This window comes from Leopardus geoffroyi, chromosome D1, assembly GCF_018350155.1.
Source record: "Leopardus geoffroyi isolate Oge1 chromosome D1, O.geoffroyi_Oge1_pat1.0, whole genome shotgun sequence".
Classification (NCBI taxonomy): domain Eukaryota; kingdom Metazoa; phylum Chordata; class Mammalia; order Carnivora; family Felidae; genus Leopardus; species Leopardus geoffroyi.
In genome coordinates this window covers 9,540,134-9,560,509 of record NC_059329.1, presented here as the reverse complement: position 1 = coordinate 9,560,509, position 20,376 = coordinate 9,540,134, and the positions used below count along the sequence as shown (strand labels likewise).

General features: G+C 46.4%; 2 protein-coding genes across 9 annotated transcripts in view; both read right to left on the bottom strand.

The window, feature by feature from the left end:
* LAYN (layilin) overlaps positions 1–7,926 on the bottom strand; it is a 30,011-nt gene extending 22,085 nt beyond the window's left edge. Inside the window, exons 1-3 of one of the 2 annotated variants that reach the window (XM_045482752.1) lie at positions 7,538–7,842; positions 6,863–6,886; positions 4,266–4,563 (exon numbers count right to left, since the gene is read on the bottom strand). In XM_045482752.1, coding sequence (XP_045338708.1) covers positions 4,266–4,563; positions 6,863–6,886; positions 7,538–7,622 — 407 coding nt within the window. In that variant the 5' untranslated portion in view covers positions 7,623–7,842. Of the gene's footprint in view, positions 1–4,265; positions 4,564–6,862; positions 6,887–7,537 lie in introns of both variants that reach the window. The other variant, XM_045482753.1, reaches the window with a different exon arrangement.
* A 3,275-nt stretch (positions 7,927–11,201) lies between these two features.
* Positions 11,202–20,376, bottom strand: part of HOATZ (HOATZ cilia and flagella associated protein) — a 28,049-nt gene continuing 18,874 nt past the window's right edge. For 3 of the 7 annotated variants that reach the window (XM_045482749.1, XM_045482747.1, XM_045482748.1), the window contains exons 4-6: positions 14,609–14,668; positions 13,970–14,022; positions 11,202–11,391 (exon numbers count right to left, since the gene is read on the bottom strand). In XM_045482749.1, coding sequence (XP_045338705.1) covers positions 11,334–11,391; positions 13,970–14,022; positions 14,609–14,668 — 171 coding nt within the window. In that variant the 3' untranslated portion in view covers positions 11,202–11,333. Of the gene's footprint in view, positions 11,392–11,624; positions 11,723–13,636; positions 13,718–13,948; positions 14,023–14,608; positions 14,669–20,376 lie in introns of those variants that run through there. The other 4 variants (XR_006713719.1, XR_006713720.1, XM_045482750.1 and 1 more) reach the window with 4 other exon arrangements.

Genomic DNA, 20,376 nt, shown 5'->3' with positions numbered 1-20,376 from the left:
AGTCCCATGTTTGTTCCTTAGCCTGTGAGGTAAGAGCTGTAATAGTGGACAAGGTCAAGTAGAAGCTTCTGAGACTTTGCTTTTCCCCAACATCTCCAAAGCAGTAAATAAAAAAACCAGTATCTTACCGAGGGGAAGATCACAGAAAATGGTACCACCATTCTAGACAATGCAAGGGTGTTATTCGCCATCGTACCTTTATTTAATTCACTAGTCCGGCTCCTACAAAAACCAGATGGATCCTGAAGGATGACACTAGAACAGCATAAATACAACTAAGTAGAAACCTCAATTACAGCTTCTGTGCCATCTACGGTGTCTTTGCTAGAGCAGGTTAACTTGCCCTTGGGTACCCACAATACAGATCTGGTAAACACAATATTTTCCATCAGAAAGAGAATAAAAAACCATTTGCATTCACTTGGAATGGACAACAATACACATTTATCATCTTGCCTGAGAACTACATTAATTTTCCAACCCTCCGTCATAATGTGGTATGAAGAAATTTGGACTACCTACACATTTTGCAGAAAATCACACTGGTCTGCTATATTTCTGACATCATGCTAATTGAACCAGAAGAGCTTAGGAAGACTCATGTGCTCCAGAGGATTACATGTCAACGCTATGAAGATTCAAGAGCCTGTCACTTCATGAAAATGTGTAGGTTTCTAGTGATCTAGGGAATTCCAGATCATCCCTTTCATATTAAAGGACAAATATTGCATCTTGAAGCATCTTAGAATAATGTGAAGTAGGAAGCGTAACACCTTTGGGTGCTGGAGACAGCATATTTCACACTTGGACATACAGCTCTGGCCCATATATCAGCTGACACGAAAGACAGCCAGCTTTGAGTGAGGTCAAGAGCAGAAAAAGGACCCTGAAGCAGGTCTAGGCTGTAATGCAAGCAGACTTATTATGTAGCAGACCCTATTAGCAGAGGTATCCAGATGGGAAAAATAATGCCACACAGAATTTGTAACAAGCCCCAACGCAAGAATCACAATGTAAACCCCTAGGATTCTATAGCAAGGTCATGTCTTCTGAAACGGAGAGATAATCACCTTTTGCAAAGCAGCTCCTGGCTTGCTACTAGGCAGGGAGCACCAAGAGACCGTGCAATTCAACTTACCCATTGTGAGTGAGGTACTATCGGACACACCCAGTCCTGGGATGGGAAGGCCCAGAATCAATATATATTGAGGACCAAAGGGCACTGTATAAGCAGGTAGAGCAGTCTGCCATAGCCTCTAGCACTGTCGTTCCAAAGACTCTCCATCAGCTTACACCAATAGCTGCATAAGGGAACCCCTTATGACTAGTTGATAGAGGTGCCTGAGTTCGGTTCACGGATAGATCAGCCAAGAATGTGAGTACAATTCCAAATGGATGGCTGCTGCACTACAACCCCACTCAGAGTTGGCCTTGAAAAACCGACATCCTCCCATTGGCCAGAGCTTAGATGGTATACTTAGTCAACTACCTGGCACAGAAAGAGAAGTTACTGGAGGTCAGAATATACAGGGACTCAGGGGTAAGGCACAGAACTTGGCCAGCTGATCAGGAGTCTAAAAGGAGAAAGAGGGGAAGTGTGGGGATAGGGAACTCTCGGCTAGGAAGATGCGAATAGACATACGGGAATAGGCATGAAGTATGAGGATCTATCACATGTTAAAACCCGGCAGAAAGCCTCTAGCACTGAAGAGGCACTAAACGACCAGGGAGACAAACGACTCGGCCCGTTGATGTCAGCTAGCCTGGTATCAGCTGCCTTGGGGCCGGCACAACAGACACTCACTACAGTAGCCGTGGTGGCAGGGAAGGAAGCTATGCATGGGTTCAACAGTACCCACTCCCACTCACCAAGGCTGATCTAGCTACTGCCAAACATTGACCCTTCCAGCAACGGAGACCAAAGCTAAGTCCCTAAAGGAACACCAATCCTAGAACACCAGCCTGGCGTTCGGTGGCAAGTTGACTGCACTGGACTCCTTCCATCCTGAAAGGGGCAAGGATTCACTTTGACAGGGATAGACGTACAACCTGGGTACGGGTTTGCCTTTCCTGCCGCAGGGCCTCAGTCAGCACTGCTATCCAGAGCTTACGTAGTATTAGATCTACCAGGACACAATCCCAAATGACACCTCATTGGACCATGGGACCTACTTTACAGCAAAGGAGGTGTGGCAGGGGCTCGTTGCTGGGGCATTTACTAGTCATATGACATGTTGCAGCATCTGGAAGTTGCCAGCCTGACAGAATGATGGACGACACAGCTGAAGCACTAGCTTAGAGGCAATACTTTTGCAGGGAGGCAGGATCATCCTCCAAAACATCCTCCAAGGCTCAAGTATCATCCCGTGTCCCCAAGAGCAAGAACACACAGATCTGGGAGCCAGGGGGTGGAAACAGGAGGAGGCTTGCTTACCATCACTGGTTGTGACCCACTGGGGAATCCATGCTTCTTGTCTCTGCAATGCTGGGCTCTGTGGGTTTTAGATGTCCCAGGACCCAAAGGGGAAATACTTCCCCCAGGAGATCTAGGAAGTCTTTTTTTTTTTTAATATTTATTTATTTTTGGGAGAGTGCAATGGGGGGACAGGCAAAGAGAGGGGCCAGAGGATCTAAAGCAGGCTCTGCACTGACAGGCTAACAGCAGCGAGCCTGATGTGGACCTCGAACTTACAAATCGTGAGATCATGACCTGAGCCGAAGGTGGACGCTCAACCGACTGAGCGACCCAGACACCCCTGGAAAAGTCTTATTAAACTAGGAGTGATGGCTGCCACTTGGGCAAGAGGAGCAGTGATTATCTTTGTAGGAGGAAACGGGCCCCCATTGCAGGAGGATGTAGCTATGCTATCACCTATGCTGGGCAGGGAGAAATGTTTGGCATCCAGTTGTGTCCTTGGGTTCCTGTGGGTATTCACACACCCAATTTGGATGGCAGATGGAAAAGTGCAGTCACTCCAGCCTGAGAAGTGCACATTGACTGGGGCTTCACATTCCTCAGGGCTGAGGGTCTGGGTCCCTGCCACGAGGTAAGCCATGTTGGTTCCCTGAGCAGAGAGAGAGGGGAACCTGGGCTGCAGTAGAGGAGGGAGGTCACTGAGTATCAGCTGTGGCCCTGGGACTAGCGACAGTGATGGGAAGTACAGTTCATCCTAAGAACTTGCCTTTTTCAAGTTTCTCCCTGGAAGAGAGGCCCAGAACCCTGTAGGGGCTACTCCTACTCCTGGAAGGTGTAGATGTGGTCAGCACAATGGGTAGACTTTGATAGAGGATGATCAGCTGTCTTAAATGTAACAGGTAAAATCATGTATTTTAACCTGCATTCTTTGTTTTTTTGGGGGGGGGGGGGTTAGAGGAGGGGCAGAGGGAGATGGAGAGAGAGAATCTTAAGCAGGCTCCACGCCCAGCTCGGGGCTCGATTCCATGAGATCATGAATGACCTGAGCTGAAATCAACAGTCGGACGCTTAACCGACTGAGCCACCCAGGCTCCCCTAATCCGCATTCTTTTGACTGATCATGAGTTCAAACTTTTTTCCCCCATGTGACTGTTCACCAGTTAGATTTTCTATTTTTCAACGGTCTGCTCAGGTCTTTGGCCTCTTTATATTTTGGGGTTTTACCGACTTACAGAAACCCTTAGCGTGTTAATGACTTCTATAAACTCTTTATCTAGTAACACTGTAGTTTGTTACACTTTTCCAGTCTATGTCTGCCTCTTGACTTTGCTATCTTTTGATGTTTATCCATGTCACTGAATTTCTTAGGGAGGGACCGTGGCAAAGCCATGGTGCCAGGGTGCGGTGTAAAATCAGTAAGTCCTGGTGCTGTGGGTTTACAAGGGCCCTCCAAAACGCAGGATCCCTCAAGTCCCCTCTTGGTCCATCCAGGCCCTGTGGTCGGGAGCCCTATATTGAGTCTTAGCTCCACAGACCTTCAATTTCTCATTGGTGTTCTAATCCAAAAGGCTGGACAGCCAGAACCATTTCACTTCAAGCATCACCTGCTATTAAAACAACGCTTCCGGGCCACGGCCACCTGGACAGAGCTCTTGGGACATGAGTTGGGCACAGATCCCACCACCTTCACCACACTGCTTTGGTCAGCGGCTGTTCTGGTGCTGTCCCCGCAGGGTTCTGCCTGGCTGGGTCTTTTCCTCTTCCCCACTGACCTGGCACCATGGATTCAGCCCAACCCCTTTCTGAGTTACGTCAAGTGAGTTGGCTGCTGTGGATTCCACACACTTACCTGAATGTTGACGCGCTGCCATCGGTCCAAGCATAAAGGTCCTGGCAGGCTGTGCCATTGCTCTGTTTCTCCTCACGCCTCCTGAGCCCGATCCAGAAATCACCGTCAGACGCCAGGAGGTTTTCAATGAACTTTTCTATCAGTCTCTGCTCATCCTCAGACTCGATGCTCACCAGCTGGCCTCCATCCCTCCTGCAGGCTGCCTTGGCTTCCTCAAAGTTCAGTCTTCGAGAAGCGTCGTGGAAGTAAATGACTTTATAGCAAGGCTTCTGTGTCCCTCCCCGGCAGACCAGCTGCCCTAGAGAAAACAGAAGCCAACCTATTTCACTACTCCCCGAAGTATACCAGGGCATGGGAATGGAGCTATCCCTGGGCAGGGATTCTGATTACTCATCAGGGGACTGTGTAATGTCATTTAGCTTCTCAGAGCAAATTAACACCCCTTCCGGCATGGAGATGCAGTGATTTAAACCCTGATGCTTATATTGTGTAAGAACTCCACGTTTCGTTCGTTCCATTACAGATTCTTGAAAAGCAGACATTGTTGACCATCCTTTAGAACACAGGTAGATGAAGATTTATGGTTTCACCCCAAGCCGCACATCTAACACTGGCACATCATCGGGAAGCCTCAGGGGATAGTGTGGTTCAGCGTGAGCCACCTCTGTTTGGTGCTTCCTTCAGGTAAGAGAGGTATTCTGAAGTTGGGTGTGGGCTCCTCTATCCTGGAACCCTCTGCCTAGGTAGTAGGACTGAGATGTCACCCAGTCTGTGGTGTAAGCGGAAGCTAAGAGCATCAGGTCAGTGCGGGTTGTCTGTTGTTGAACTTGCCTCAAGACACAGCTGAGTTGTACTGAATTCCTACCATGTGGCATGAACTATGCTAAGGGCTTTTGCATTTACATATGTTATCTCACTGAACTCTCCTGATCATCCTGTGCTGTAGATTTGTTTATGCCCCATTTTACAGATGGGAAAACTGAGGCTCAGAGACATTAAATAATTTGGCTAAAGTCACATAGCTATCAGTATCTTCACTGGAGTCGGAAGGCCATTCTGATTACGGACTCAAGCCCATAACCATTGAACTATGCTGCCCAGTTCCCATGCCACCGCAGTTTCAGGCTACACTGGGAGCCTATGTGATGTGTGGTATCTGACCGACACGAGAAGGACTGAGCACCACCTCAGACAAACGTGTGGGATTCTACTGAGGAGGAACAACATCCCACCCTAGCTTGCATCTGGGTGCCTGAAGCCTTGCTGCACTGGAACTTTGTTCGACCAGCATGTACTCAGTGTCCACTCTGTGCCTGGCACTGTGCTAGGTCCCGGGAATACAGATACAAATACGAGCTCCTAGCCTGCAGAAGCACACGGCGTATGTTTCTGGACCCAAGCGTACAAGTGAAAACCACATTTCAACAAGGGGAGTCCCTCGCAATGTAAGAGCCAGACTGTGGGCCGTGGGTGTGAATTTCTACCACAGACAGAAGGATGACGGATTCTGGTTTGGGAGCCTCTTCCCAGCCCTCAAGGAGCGTTCTCATTTTCCTAATTTGTTTTGCAGCCGTGCAGCGAACAGAGAGCTTTCATTATTCCCAACAGTGTCCAGAATATGGGGCAAAGGCTACACTTAACGGCATTTTCAGTGCTAAATGGGAAGGGAGCACATACAGAGAACCCAGAAGACTCCTGCGAATTCTTGTTTCTATTGCTTCTTTTACCGGTTTTGTAAGGACATCCTCAATAAGCAACAAGTTATAAGAGTTTTGCATCTTCTCCCTTTTCTTTGTTATTCTTCTGTTATTGCTAGAACTCTAACAGGACTGGCACATTAGCAAATTAGGAGGCCTCAAAAGCAAGACATTTCGCACTAAGAAGGTGTTCCAGGGAGGGTGAGGGCAGAGAGGCTGTGGCTGGAAGGCTGCCTGGAGAGGATATTGGCCCAGCCCAGCTCCTGTGATTCTTTAAAGGTGGCTCCAAATGAGGGGGTGGACGGAAAATGAGCCCCAGGAACCTACAACCTGGCCACAGCATGACAGAAACTGGAGTTGAATTTACTGGCAGTCCCCACTTTTCTGCCCTTGGTTTACCAAGGGAAAAAATAACACCTTAAACGAATTTCCTGTATGGTCCAGCCTGGCTCCTCAGCGCAAGTCAGCGGGTGAGTGCCAGACAGAGAGCCAGAGCTGGAAGGATGCCTGAGGCGCATCTGGTTCCCCTGCCTTCAGGAAGTGTCTCTCTCTTCTCTTTTGCAGGAAGGGGAAGGGCGAGGGCTTCTGTTCCCCACAACCTAGGACAAAGCCTATGCAGCCCTGACCCAGGCAGCTTTATTCAGATGCACTCCCACCCCCCACCTTCTGCCACCGGGCAGTCCACCCCCATCCTGAAAGCAACTGCGGGTCCTTTCCCTCAACTCCGCAAGCAGGGATAACGCAGTGGCGGCTGCCATTCTCCGCCATCCCCTACGGCCAATCTGTCGGCGCCCCGGAGACCTGAGAAAGGGGCACGGACATTCTCTCCGCTCCCCCCCCCCCCTCGCCACCCCCGACATGCAGAACAAACGCAAGAGGCTAGAAGCCAGAGCACTGTACCTCCGCTGAGGTCCAAGTCCGAGGCTGCAGTGGCACGACAGGAGGAAGGAAGCAAACAGTCATTCCCCTGAGTCAGGCGGGGCTTGTCCCGCGCTAACTAGGGTTCTTTCCCGATCTCTAAGCGCTCTGGTTCCAGAGCTGGATCTGGCCATCCTCCCCCCACCGCGCCCCCCATCACCCCGAGAAGAGACTAGAGGTACCAGGCTGGGTGCCCCGCGCACAGCCGATCCAGAATCCCCACTGTACCCGCCGTCTCCAGGAGCAAGAGATCTCCCCAGTGGGCTGGAGGAGAGTTGGTGAGCCCGACCAGCGCCGCGGTCCTGGCAACTATTGGGCTGCACTCAGAGGGGGGGCCGAGGGGGTACCTCCTGGGGCAGATTTGCGCCCCCCCCCCCCCCCGCCTATGTCCTCCACCGCCCGGAACTCAGGGCGGGGAACGGCCTTTGAGGGTTCCAGGATACCCAGGGACTCGCGCTGGTCTTAGCCGCTGGGCTAAGCAAGCCGGGCGCGCAGGAGGGCTGGGTCCACCAGCGGGGCGGGGACGCCCCCAGCCCCTGCAGAGGGCCGGAGGAGAGGCGCCGCCGCCTCGAAGACGGCCAGCAGCAGGTGGGGTGCAGGCGGTGCCTCTGCGGAACCCGACCTGGAACCAGCCCCCGCCCCAGCTCGCTCACTCACCGCTTAGCAGGCGACCGGTGGCGCCCCGGGGCCCCGCCAGCAGCGCGGCCAACAGCATGGCTTGCAGCGCGGCTCCCGGCTGCATGGCTCGGCTCGGGTACGCCCTCGGACGCCGCGGCGCCTCGGCGGTGGAGCGGAGGGACCCGCAGCTGCGTGCACGGAAACCGCAAAGGCGGCGGCGGCCGCATCTCCCGAGGACCCACGGAGCCGGCACCCGAAGGAGGAGGGGAGGGCGCGGAGCCAGCGCGCCGCCCCCCGCCCCTTGGGACGTCACCGAGCCCGCCCCCCGACGGCCTCCTCCCGCGAGCTCAGCGCCAAAGACCCGGCTGGCCGGAGAGGAGCGAGCCGGGGAGGGGAGACCGCTCCCGGCTCCCACCCCCCCACCCCCACCCCCCGCCGGTCCCGCCCCGAGCTGCCCACGGAGATCCTGCGTTTGCCCAGGGCGCAGGGCCGAGGACCGTCCCAGTCTGGTTTATCGGAAATCTGATGAAGAGAGCACTGTGGCTAAGATCACGACCGCATCTCAACCCCACTCCCGGGAGACTTGGCCAGATTCACCCAGCGCCCTAGGCTCTGCAGTGTGGCCCAGTGGGACAGGCGAGGCACCGAAAACCTCCCTGGGGCTGCGTAGGCTGCAGTCCGGGTGCTCAGGGCTACCCCCGAGAGAGGAAGGGTGGGTGCAGAGAACAGATGCTCAAGTGGGCAGTGTGCCAGTGGCCCGACAAGTTACGGGGCAGAGTGGATAAGGTCCAGAGGCGATGGCTAAGTTGGAGTTCTGGCTGAGAAGAGTGTCACTGCACCTGAAGCCAGTGAGTGTCCCTGAACCCAGCCCGGAAAAAATACCGCTCTTTGCAGAGCACCTGTTGAGGGTGGGGGCGGATTGTAGGAGAGGGAGGAGCCTCCCTAGGACAGCGATCCGTCTGTGAAGATTTCCTCACCAACTCAGCCCTCGATGCGTGTGCTCCCTCTTCTAAACTGCGCCGCAGTCGTGTTTCACATTTGCTGCTTATAGTAAACAGTGTTTTCAAACGTATTCCAGTAACGAGGCGAGCCTCCCGTACCGAAACTAAAGTGCTACTAAGTGGCCGAAGGTGCTTGGGATTTCCTTGCCTTCTCCCCCGTGCAGCTGTGGAGCCATGCAGAAGCCCTGTGTCGGCCGCGGACTTCGAGTTTTGGTTTCAGCTGGAGCCACCGCAATTCTGCAGGAAAAGCACTGAATATGTGGGTGGGTGTGGGTGTGGGTGGGAGGGAATCTATTTCAGTCTCAGCTGCTAATGTAAGGAAGCCCTGCCACTGTAGAAAAAAGGGTCAGCAGGAGGAGGACTGACCTTTCATGGCAAGCTTATTTACAGCAGTCTTTATGTCTGAATTAGATCTCATATCCAACCTTCATCCTTTCTAGAAATTCCTGGTTCTCAAAATGAGGAGGGGACTGCTACCGTGAACAGAAACACTCGAGGTGGCATCTGATATTCTGCTTTTCCTCAAAGTCTGTGTGGCCTTTGGCAATTCCTTTGTCTAAGTTATCAGTGAACTCCTGGTGTCACTAAAGGTTACCTTAAGAGTTCTGAGAAGGTCTGACGGGGCAAACAGACATGTAAGTGTGCAGATACCAGGTTTTTAAATGTCCATTGAAAAGGATTTCTTTCCAGTATTACAGCATCTGTTACAACATAGGGGAGCTGTTATGTTGGCTCAAATAATTAAATTGTGCTGTGACTTCTCCCTTTGATGCTCTGGCCCTTGGTTCACATTGCCTTTGTTAAGGGACGTGGTCAGCCTAATGTGATAAGATTACAACAGCAACTCCAATTCTCCACAGGTCCTGTGTCCACACCCTTCACCGTATGACTTTGCACTTCTCCTACTAAAGGTGCTGAGTGGATTTCCCTACCCCTTGTCTTTGTGTTTGACATGTGACTTCTCTGGCCAAAGGAATAAGTCAGAGGTTTCTGAGCCTAGACTGGAAAAGGCCTCGCATGTTTTTGTTTGTTCTTTTGCTTCTCTGCCACGGTCTGAGAGGAACCTGGCTCAAATATCCCACTGGTCCATGTACATCCCAAAGAAGATGACCCATGGAACAAAGCTGCGTCAGTCAATCAGCAGACCTGAGAAGCAGACCTCCCCGGTAGAGCCGCCTCCGCCAAGCCTAGGTCAGTTAGCCCCCACCCCCCTGCCCCCCACAGCTACCCTGCTGATGTGTGAGCAGTAATAAATGTTGCAGATCACTTTGCTATATTGTTGCAGCAAATACCATTACACCAGGTAATGCAGAGCCCTGCCAACTGGGGAAGGCTGGCTGGCTCACTTGCAAGAATTTTTCTTGGTGAAATTATCTTGGTCCAGGGTCCCATCCTTAGATTGACAAGCCCAAACACAATCTAACAGATGGATATATATACACACTTATATACATATATATATATATATATATATATATATATGTATTAGCCATATATATACATACATATACACACACACACACACACACACATTGAGAAATATTATCGTCAAGCAAACCGATCTTGGCATTAGTGTGTTGAGAACATACTCTACCTCCAGGCAAGAGATTTCTCAGCAAGCATGGAATCACAACAAAGGGAGTTAGTTACATGATTTGAAAGTTTAGGCTTTGACAGCTTGCAATGTCCAACTTTACAAGAGATATATATCTATCTGGCAGACAAATCTATCAATCACCCTGATGGGGTACCTTTTATTCTTGATAGTGCTGAGATGGGATTGCCAATTGGTCATTTTCTAAATTTCCCTTTTCTAGGCCTGACTACCTTCCTTCGTTCAAAACATTTTTCTCCAAAGAGTGTTGTGGCAGAAACAACTAGTTGTCCACCAGTATCCGTTTTCCACTTCTTTTAGTGAGCGTCCTAAATATTAACGAGGCAGATGGTCCTCCACTTAAAGACCATTTCCCAGTCTCCCTTGCAGTTTGGCGTGTCCCTGTGATTGAGTTCTGACCAGTGGGTCAGCCACTCTTCTGTGGGTGCTGTTGGGTGGGAGTCGCCTCTGATGGGGGTCATGTCCATTAGTGGCAGGTGGGGGCCAAGAGCGAAGTGAATGGTGGTCCTTAATAGAGCAGGGAGCTTCGGCTGAGCACGGAGCACAGCGTACAACCCTAAGACTGCCAGTTATGCAACACCGAAGGGACGAATCAAATACCTAACCCTCTCTTTTCCAGTACGTGCCTTTGAAAGTGAGGGAGGTTGGCAATGGGATTACGTGCCTGTGTATTAGATCTCTCCGTGTTAAGCCAGCTATTTACAGAACTAGACATAATTAATTTCTGACTTCGGACATGTTCCGGAAACTGAGTAAACTAAGTTTTTGAAAATGGATTTTATTTTTATTTATATATATTTTTTACAGCAAGAAGACTTTAAGGTTTTCAGGAAGGCCGTTTCATCTCCATGTCCTTATGGTTTTTACTAATGGTCTCAAGTTGGGGCATGTGAAGCCCCTGTTTCTTGTTTATCTGATAGTCATAATACAGAATCAAATCTGGCAGTTCCGGATATACCCTTCAGATGAGAACAAGATACATAGGAGTTAGAGAAGTGTAAGATGGGAGAGATGATCCTGTAATGCCAAACACAATAGGAGCCACCAAGTAAAACAGACACAAGCTTTCAATAACTGGTAACATCCCTAGAAGCCTGCGTATTTAACTTTTATTTCTTTGTCTATCTTAACAAGGTGATCCGAATGATCCTGACTTAAGAGAAGGTTGTTTCAAAAGTAAAGATCTACGTGAGCCATCCTCTCCCATTTGTCCATCAAGTTAGTCCAAGGCTTTGACCTCCTGTTGGTCTTCCTTGTCTGACTCTGGTATCACTTTCCTGTGGGCAGTAACATGAATCAGTTTTAATACACAGAACTCTGTAGTTGTAAACACAATGTAGCATGGAAACAGCTTTTCAAAGTTTCCCCAGTAACTGTCTTGGATTCTGGGGATGCATTAGGTTTTGCAACCAAGTATCAACGTGCAAGTGGGAGGAGGGGTCATTATGCAGTGAGGTGGGACTTGAAGGGCTTGGGAGAAGACTGCCCACCCTAAATATATTTTGCTCACCTGAGAGTGACACTTCTGAGATTTCATCATTGATTATTGATTTCTTTGGATTACCCATTGCTTCTTCTAGTCAGACCTCTTTTGAGATGCAAATATTTCTGGGGTGGGCAATAAACATACTGATACTAAAACCTTACCAGGAACACACTTTCTAGTTCTTTCTGACCGAAGAGGACCTAGATTATCATCAAATCTGTTGCAGGAGCATGGTGAGGGTGTATCTGTGTGTGCGGGGGGGGGGGGGGGGGGGGGGGGGGGCAGGCTGGGCGGACACGAAAGGATGGAGGGAGGAGGAAGAGGGCAAATTTAAGTACTTTACGATTGTATCTAAAATATTTCAAAATTTTTAAAATGTTTACAATGTGCCCTATAAAAGCATCACCTTCTAAATCAGCTAATACTGAACGACATGCTCTTTTTGAGCTAAAATTTTTTGTTACAAATATTTTCTGAATTCCCACATGCAGCCAGTGTGTCAGGCACTTTGGGCGGCCCAGTTTCTCACTGAGCTTACCATGCAGTGGCAGACAAGCCCACAGTACGTGAAAAGTTAAATAATTTAGGAGTTAATGAGTTGAGTTGATTCTAAAACACAGGTGCAAAGTAGCGTGTGGTTATTTGCCAAAAGAATGGTACAGACGGTGACTGCAGAAGAAGCTCAGGAAAGGAAGATCCCCGTGAACAGAATGACATTTAAGGCTCCAGGGCTGAGGAGGGAAAATGGGTAAGCTCGTATACAAAAGGAGTTAGGCAGGCATGTAAAGCATTATCTGCTCAAGCCTGAAATGATTTTGTAGGTGAATCAACATGGGTGGTAGCGGGAATGTTCTGAGCATTCCTGTAAAAATATGCACAGAAACCTGAAGCGCCCAGACCCATGAGCCCATGCTGGTTAAGTACCAGTCTTCCCCCATTATTTGAATCAGATAAATGAACCTTCCCCTTGGACTAGTTTTGCTTCACCCTTAGAAGCTAATTCAAATCATCTGGCTAAAAAGTAAGACATTAAGTTGCTGACTATTATGTGGACAACAAAGCCAGGTGATTAAACGATCTTTTCATTTCTTTCAGAACTTAAAACAAACAAAACAAACAAACAAACAAAAAAAACTAGTGTGGCCATATTTATTTTTATTTATTTATTTATTAAAAAATTTTTAAATGTTTTTATTTATGTTTGAGACAGAGCATGAGCAGGGGAGGGGCAGAGAGAGAGGGAGACACAAAATCTGAAGCAGGCTCCAGACTCTGAGCTGTCAGCACAGAGCCTGACACGAGGCTCAAACTCGTGGACTATGAGATCATGACCTGAGCTGAAGTTGGACACTTAACCGACTAAGCCACCCAGGCGCCCCTAGATATATTTATTTTTAAAAGAGAATTCCTTTGATAATATTAAAGGGAGTCAGCCTCAATACCAGTAGGATAAGAACCAAAATTCTATTACTCTCTGTTCTTCCCTGAATACAGTATGCAAATAAATATTTATAAAATTAATGTTGAGTTAGCCACATCAGTTTTCAGTCTTAATAACAAAAAATGTAGAGTTTTTTTAAAATAGGGCTTCTTTTTTTAAATAGGGTGTTTCCTTTAAACTCTTCGGGACCAAGTGTCTCCTCCTGCTCTAACATGATTGCAGGGATAAGGCTATTAACCCCTCACCGTGAGGCTAAAGCCCCCACCACATGAACCTAGGTTTCGCATCCTTAGATGTGGCTTTGGTGGGATCGGAGCTGGTAATCGAAAAGACCCGCTGAGTTGTTAAAGATGACAGGGCTGGACGTGGGGAAGGGAGTGGGGAGCTGAGAGGGTGTGGTGGCAGGTGGGTACTGTAGCCTGGAATGAGAAGGAGGGGAAGGGAATGTGTACAGAGATTCAGGCTTCATTCGTTGTCCTGTTTGCACCACTTCATGCTGGCATATTGCCCAGATACGCAAGTGGGCACACAGGCTTTAAAGTGGAGGGGGAGAAGGTTTATTCAAGGCCCTGTAAATACAGTGGGTGGGTTTTTAGAAGATTTGAGGGCAGGGGGCAAAGGGAGTATGAAAAAATAAGTGCTTCTCTATGGGGGGAATCTAGAAAGGTAAGAATATTTTTTTTTCAACGTTTATTTATTTATTTTTTGGGGGGACAGAGAGAGACAGAGCATGAGCGGGGGAGGGGCAGAGAGAGAGGGAGACACAGAATCGGAAACAGGCTCCAGGCTCTGAGCCATCAGCCCAGAGCCCGATGCAGGGCTGGAACTCACGGACCGCGAGATCGCGACCCGGGCTGTAGTCGGACGCTTAACCGACTGCACCACCCAGGCGCCCCGGTAAGAATATTTTTGACAGAAGTAAACTTACTTTGCTTTGTGTCCTTTGGCCTTTGGCTTGTAAGGAAGGGAAACCAGCTCTTTCTGAAAACAAAAACAAAACAGAACTCAGAAAGGAAAATTTTTAATTCTTGCGCTGATTGAAATTTCCTTACTTGAAAAAAAAAATCGGAGGGAGAATTACCATGGAGTTTACACAGACTAGCTTCTTAAATCTGGAGACTGTGGGGTTAGAAATGTTCCAGATTAAGAGAGTTAGGGTTCATTCACGAGAGCAGGTGTTTGTGCATCTGTAAGTTTAGGGGGTGCTATTATTGTTTTCCTATTTTTATTATGTTTCTCTTCATTTAGCATTTGTTTTGGTATGATCTAAGCAAGACCGATCACTGGAAAACAAAGATCAGCACTGCGGGGACCCATGGGAATATCCTATAGCCTTAGGATGCGTGATGGCAGACACACTGGCCATATCACCTTGCTTCTATGCCAGCAGACCTGCGCTCTCTGGAGATGGCAAAACTACCTGATGTCTGTATCCTGCCCTCACTCCAGTAGATAGAAGGCTCTGGGCCATGAGTATCTACATATCTGGGGACAATCTATAAACCTCTGGGAATGTGCCATAAGTCGCCCCTCCAGATCAATGTATCTGAGAGCCTATCGATCTCACCGAGATCCTTTCTTCTCTTTGTTTTCTTAAGAGTTGGAGAATCTCATCTCTCCTTTTAGCCTGTTTAAAGGAAAAAAAAAAAAAAAGTGAGTGAGTCTTTGACTCAATAATAAAGGTTTTGTCTGTGAAGGGTAGATATCATTGCATTTGCCTTCCGGTGTTCTTTGGAAGAATTTAAAAGTATTTAATGTCCATGATAGATTTATACTTTTCATGTGTAACACAGTTTATTCCAGAAGATGCTACTTTACAAAATAATATGATTTTCATACTAAATGGAAGGTTTTTTTTTTGTGCCCATCTAATAATCTAATAATAACCTTTATTAAGAGTTTACTACACAAACTATGCTGAGAACTTCATGTACATTATGCCATTATTTTCTTATAATAACCCAGAAGTTCGTCACTACTGTTACCCCACTTGATAAAGGAGGTAACAAGGTTTAGTAAGGTTCGATAACTTACCCAAGCCATGAAATGGCAGATCTGGAGTCAGTCCCAGCTCTATTTGACAACAAAGCCCAAGCTATCATCCACCCCACTAAATTGCCATCAAATGGTAGTAAGCCGCAAGATCAGCAAACTCAGACAGCAGGCCACAACCTAAGTCTGTGACAAGACGGCTGTCAGCAGTGCACACATGGAATGGAACCTCATTCTCTCATCTCTCCTCTGCCTTAGATGCTGAGACAAAGACATCCTCAGGTAAGTTTTCCTATGTCTTAAAACACTAATTTAGTGCAGGCATGAAGATTTATCAAGATATAGACTATATAAAAAGGGGCAAGTATGGGTACAAAATTTCGTTCATAAAATCCAGTTATGTTCAGTTTTGGAGACAGCCAGGGAGAACATTGTATCTAGGGTATTTGAGAACGAAAGAAGAACCTGAAAATCAGACAAATAAAATTTGTAGCTTTGAGTGGCCAAATAAAATGAAAGCAGCTCTGTTCAGATCAAGGCTACAACCAGGAAATAACTGGGAACAGACACAGATTTGTCATAGCCAGGTACAAACTCGGAAGTCACCCATCCATCCAAATTGATTGAACACTGCACTCTTTTCCTAGGGCTGGGGTAACGAAGCACCATGAACCGGCCGACTTAGAACAACAGATATTTATCGTCTCACAGTTCTGGAGGCTGTCTCACAATTCTGTCAAAAAATCAAGGGGCTGGTGGGGCCACGCTCCCTCTGAGACGTGTAGGGGATCCTCACGGCCTCTGCCCAGCCTCTGGTAGCTGCTGGCCATCTGTGGCACTCCTTGCTTGCAGTTCTAGACCTCCAATCCCTGCCTTCATAGGCATGTTGCTTTCTCGCTGTGTATCTCTGTCTTCACGTCTTAGAAGGACACTTATAAGGCCCACTTTACTCCGGTAATAACTTACCTTAACTAATTTCATCTACAGCGACTCTATTTCCAAATAATTTCACATTCTGAAGAATCCTGGGGGTTAGGACTCGAACATATCTTTTTTTCAGGGGAGACGCGTTTCCATCCGTGACGAGCACCTGTGATGTAACATCACTGTGCTAGGGGCTGAACAGCACAATTCCTGCTTGCAAGGTAACTGTGCCATGAAGGCGTTTGTATAGGCTGCAATCAAGAGACCTGACAAGGGACCCTTAATTCAGACTGGGGGGGGGGGGGGTGTCTCTAGGGGAGACTCAAAGATGTCCCAGAGGCGACAAGCTTGCTCCTCCAAGTGGTGGTCACCAGAAAGCAACAGACACAGGACGGGGATGAAAGCTTTTGAGGCGGAGGAAGCTGGGTGTGCCAAGCCCTGGAGGCTGCTGCGTCGCTAAGCAGTAGTTCTTCAGGACGAGTCTTCGCCCCGGCGCCCCTGGCAGGTGAAGCTACAACCGCGGGGTGAGCTCCACAGAGACGCTGGAGGAAAGGAGCCCAGGGGGCGGGAGAAATCAGCAGCTGGGCCAGGTCCACCTGTGCCTTGGCTTTGCCCCGTTTTGCTCCCGTCATGTGAATCTTGCCTTTTATAAGCCTATGAAGTTTTTATTTGGGGACAGGATTTCTACCTTTCACTTGAATGTTAGGTCTCACATAACATCACGGTTATTGAAAGAAAACTAATTCAGGATACTTGCAAAAACGAAGCTGAATTTCGTAACACCTGTCAAACTTGCTAGGGACTGGATAAAATAATGTCTGTAGATAAGGACCGGGGATGTTTTTAATGTAGGTGTTCAGTGTTGGTTTCTTTTCCAACTTTTCCATTACACATGTGCTCAACGGGAATCAATGGCTCCCGTACTGTGATTACACAGCACTTTGTGCCTTTATTAAGGTATGGATCTTACTTTCCTTGTTTTATCTCATAGTTGCTACCATGACTCTTTCAGGGTATTATCCTTCTTTTTATCCTTCTTTAGAGCCTAGCGGTGCCTTGCAGATGATATTCCATGAAGTTTTGTTACGCTGAATTGATTGAGTCACAACATGTGAATGAAACTATTGCACTAATACACAATTATTGGCCTAAGGGGGAAATTTAAAAAAAAAAAGAGGAGGAAGAAAAAGAAAAATGTTTTAGAAAGTGAAATTAAACAATGGATAGTTCTGAAGATTCTTTATGGACAAAACTACATGATTATTTTGTGTGTAACTCTGGGGTAGCCATAGGCAAGTTGTATTGACATAATGCTTCTCACGTACAGACACATATTTAGTTACAAGATCTAAAACAATAGTAAAATTAAAAATTCACCTGTCTTAAGAAGAGAGATGCGTTTATTCTATGATCAGTCCAGACCAAGTGCATATTCATGGTAGGAGAGTCACTGGCTCTGGAGTTTGGCCAGCACTGAGGCACCAGCACCATGGTGTAGAGTGTGCTCTCATGGCATGTGCAATATCACCCAGGGCTCTAATCATAGAATTTTTTTTTTTAAGTGAGGCATGGAGCAAGTTGGCTGGGCTGGTCAGCTGGGCACCTGCTAGGGGGGCCTCTACCTCACTCATATGGTGGCTCCCAGCGCCCCCGCCCCTGAATCCCTGCTCACCTCATCCCCTGGCCCTGCCTTTCTTGGTAAAAAAAAAAATAAAATAAAAAAAAATAATAACTCAAATAGATTTTATGTTAAAAAAGAAATTGATTTGTCCTTTTATTTCAGGTCCTTTTTTTTACTATAATGGATTTAACTGCCTGATCAGTTTTATAATGTAATGCACCAGAAACAAAGCTTTCAGATATGATTTGATTTCTGATTTCTGGATGTGCTTCCTCGGAATGAATAAGAAAAAACTACCACAGGCAACCGTGTCATCAGAACAAAAACAGTGCCAACTATTCTAATAAATCTCTGCCTTGATAATTAAACAAATTCAGTGGTAGGAGAAAATCTCTACAATTTAACCTACTAGTAGGGATAAATAATTTACTTGTTAATTTCATAACAACAAAAGACTAATCATTTCTATGCACAGTGTTCTGGTTGTATTCATTAATGGGATAGAAATTTTAGCCATATGATTTATTAGTTCTTCAAATAATAATATAGGGAGATCAGAATTTAAATTTAAATATTTTAACATAGTATTTTCTTCTATATTTATACATTTAATTTATATACTATTCTTAAAAAAATAAATTCTGGACTAAAATTGGTTCCAGGAAACTAGGATAGTTAATATCTCATTGATGGTTAATACATTTTGGTGTCACTTCAAGAATTAAAGGGCTTAGTTTTCTCTTTTTGGCTTTTCAGAGCCAAACAACATGGGCGGCTCCACAGACTATGGAGTCAAACACTTGGGTTGGAATCTCAGTTCTGCTGTATGATTAATGGCAAGTAGTACCTTAAATAGCCCTCCCTGTTCCTCCTTTCTTCCCTCTGACAGTAATCACTAAGCCACAGGTTAGAGATTTGTGATCCTGGGCAAAACCAAGAGCCACTTTCTGAGTCTTGGATTTCTCATTTCCAAGCAAGGTTGTTGTGAAAACTGGAGATCATACAAACTGCTTTACCGAATGCATGGCATATGGTAAACATTTAATAAGCGGTAGTCATTATTATCGTTATTATTACTCTTATTAGAGAAAAATTTTCTTCCAATGCTTTCAAAATGTGGAAAAGTGGGAAAAAGAGGATGGATTGCCCATCCTCTGTGGACAGGAGGATACTGATGATTCCATCGCTGGCCTATGGGTGAGCTGCTGGATAGAGTTGGATGGAAGAAAGGGAAGATGAGGAGGGTTAGTGAAGAGATTATTTGCCCTTAATTATGCAGTGCAAATTCCTCTGCCCACAAATTTCCAGTGCATTATAAACTTTCTCCTTAGTTAATCTTCAGTTATACAAGAAACTCTTAATAAATACTAGTCTTTGAAAGAAAGGTCCTTTCTTCTCAAGACCTGGTTCCCATATGAAAAATCCATTTCTTCTGTGGATTATGATTGAAATTTTTCGACTGAAACATTCATCAGAAATAGCATACGTGTGTAATTCTCTGATTTCTTATCTACATTACCAAAAGAATATAGATGACCACAGCATAAGCTGAACTACTGAATTTAATCTTAAGATGATTTTAGAAGAGTACTGAATTGATTTTAAAACCAATTCTTTGCCTAGTTGCCTGGCAACCATCCCAATACTTAGAGAATCTAGAAACTCTTGGAACCAGTAGGGTATAGTAGTTAAGCACCTTGGCTCCATTGACAGATAGACCTGGGTTCCAGCTGCCTTTGCTAGATTTTAGCTGTGTGACTTTGAAAAAGTCACTTACATGTTTCAGCCTAAGCTTCTTCATCTATAAAATAGGGGTAATGGTGGTAATTCTCGGAGTTGTTCTGAGGATTACATAAGGAGGTGAATAAAGGATTTACTGCATATGTGCTTTTTTTTAGTTCCCAAAGTATCATATTATACAATGATTTTCCTTTCCTTCTGAAAGGAAAAAAAAAAAACATGAAGAAAATAGACTAAAAAATACTGGAGTAAATATATTAATTTACATGGAAATTTAAATTTTTTTACAAATTTTTTCCATTGAATATAAATGCAATATATACTCATGGTCCAAACATCAGAAAATGACAAAAAGTACATAAAAAATAATATTTGAACATATCCATTGCTGGATCTAAAATCTTTTTTTTTTAAAAAATTTTTTTTTTTTCAACGTTTATTTATTTTTGGGACAGAGAGAGACAGAGCATGAACGGGGGAGGGGCAGAGAGAGAGGGAGACACAGAATCGGAAACAGGCTCCAGGCTCTGAGCCATCAGCCCAGAGCCCGACGCGGGGCTCGAACTCACGGACCGCGAGATCGTGACCTGGCTGAAGTCGGACGCTTAACCGACTGCGCCACCCAGGCGCCCCTGGATCTAAAATCTTAATATAAGTTTAGAATTTTAAAACATGTAGAAAGTTTCATGAGAACCTTAAAGGAGCTCCAAAATAAGCAATCTAAGGATTTAAAAAATTATGCATCAAAGGGAGAAAGGCAGCCAGAGCAGCATTGGGGTAACTTAATGACCACAGTAGAAAAAGCATGCTCAGCAATGGCACGAAGGTAACAGTCCAAGTAAAAATAAATGGAGACATGGAAATAGGAATGAGCTGAAAGATGCTTAAAGATGATGATAAGCCTGTCTTTCCTGGGGCAAGATGTGTGTTTTGGGGGAAGAGGAGTATAAAGCGTAGGATAGTTGAATGGCATCATACTGAGGAACTTGACATAAAGACAGCTCTGGTTAAGCTTGGTTTAGTAGAAAATGGGAACTATGTTTCTGACCACAATATAA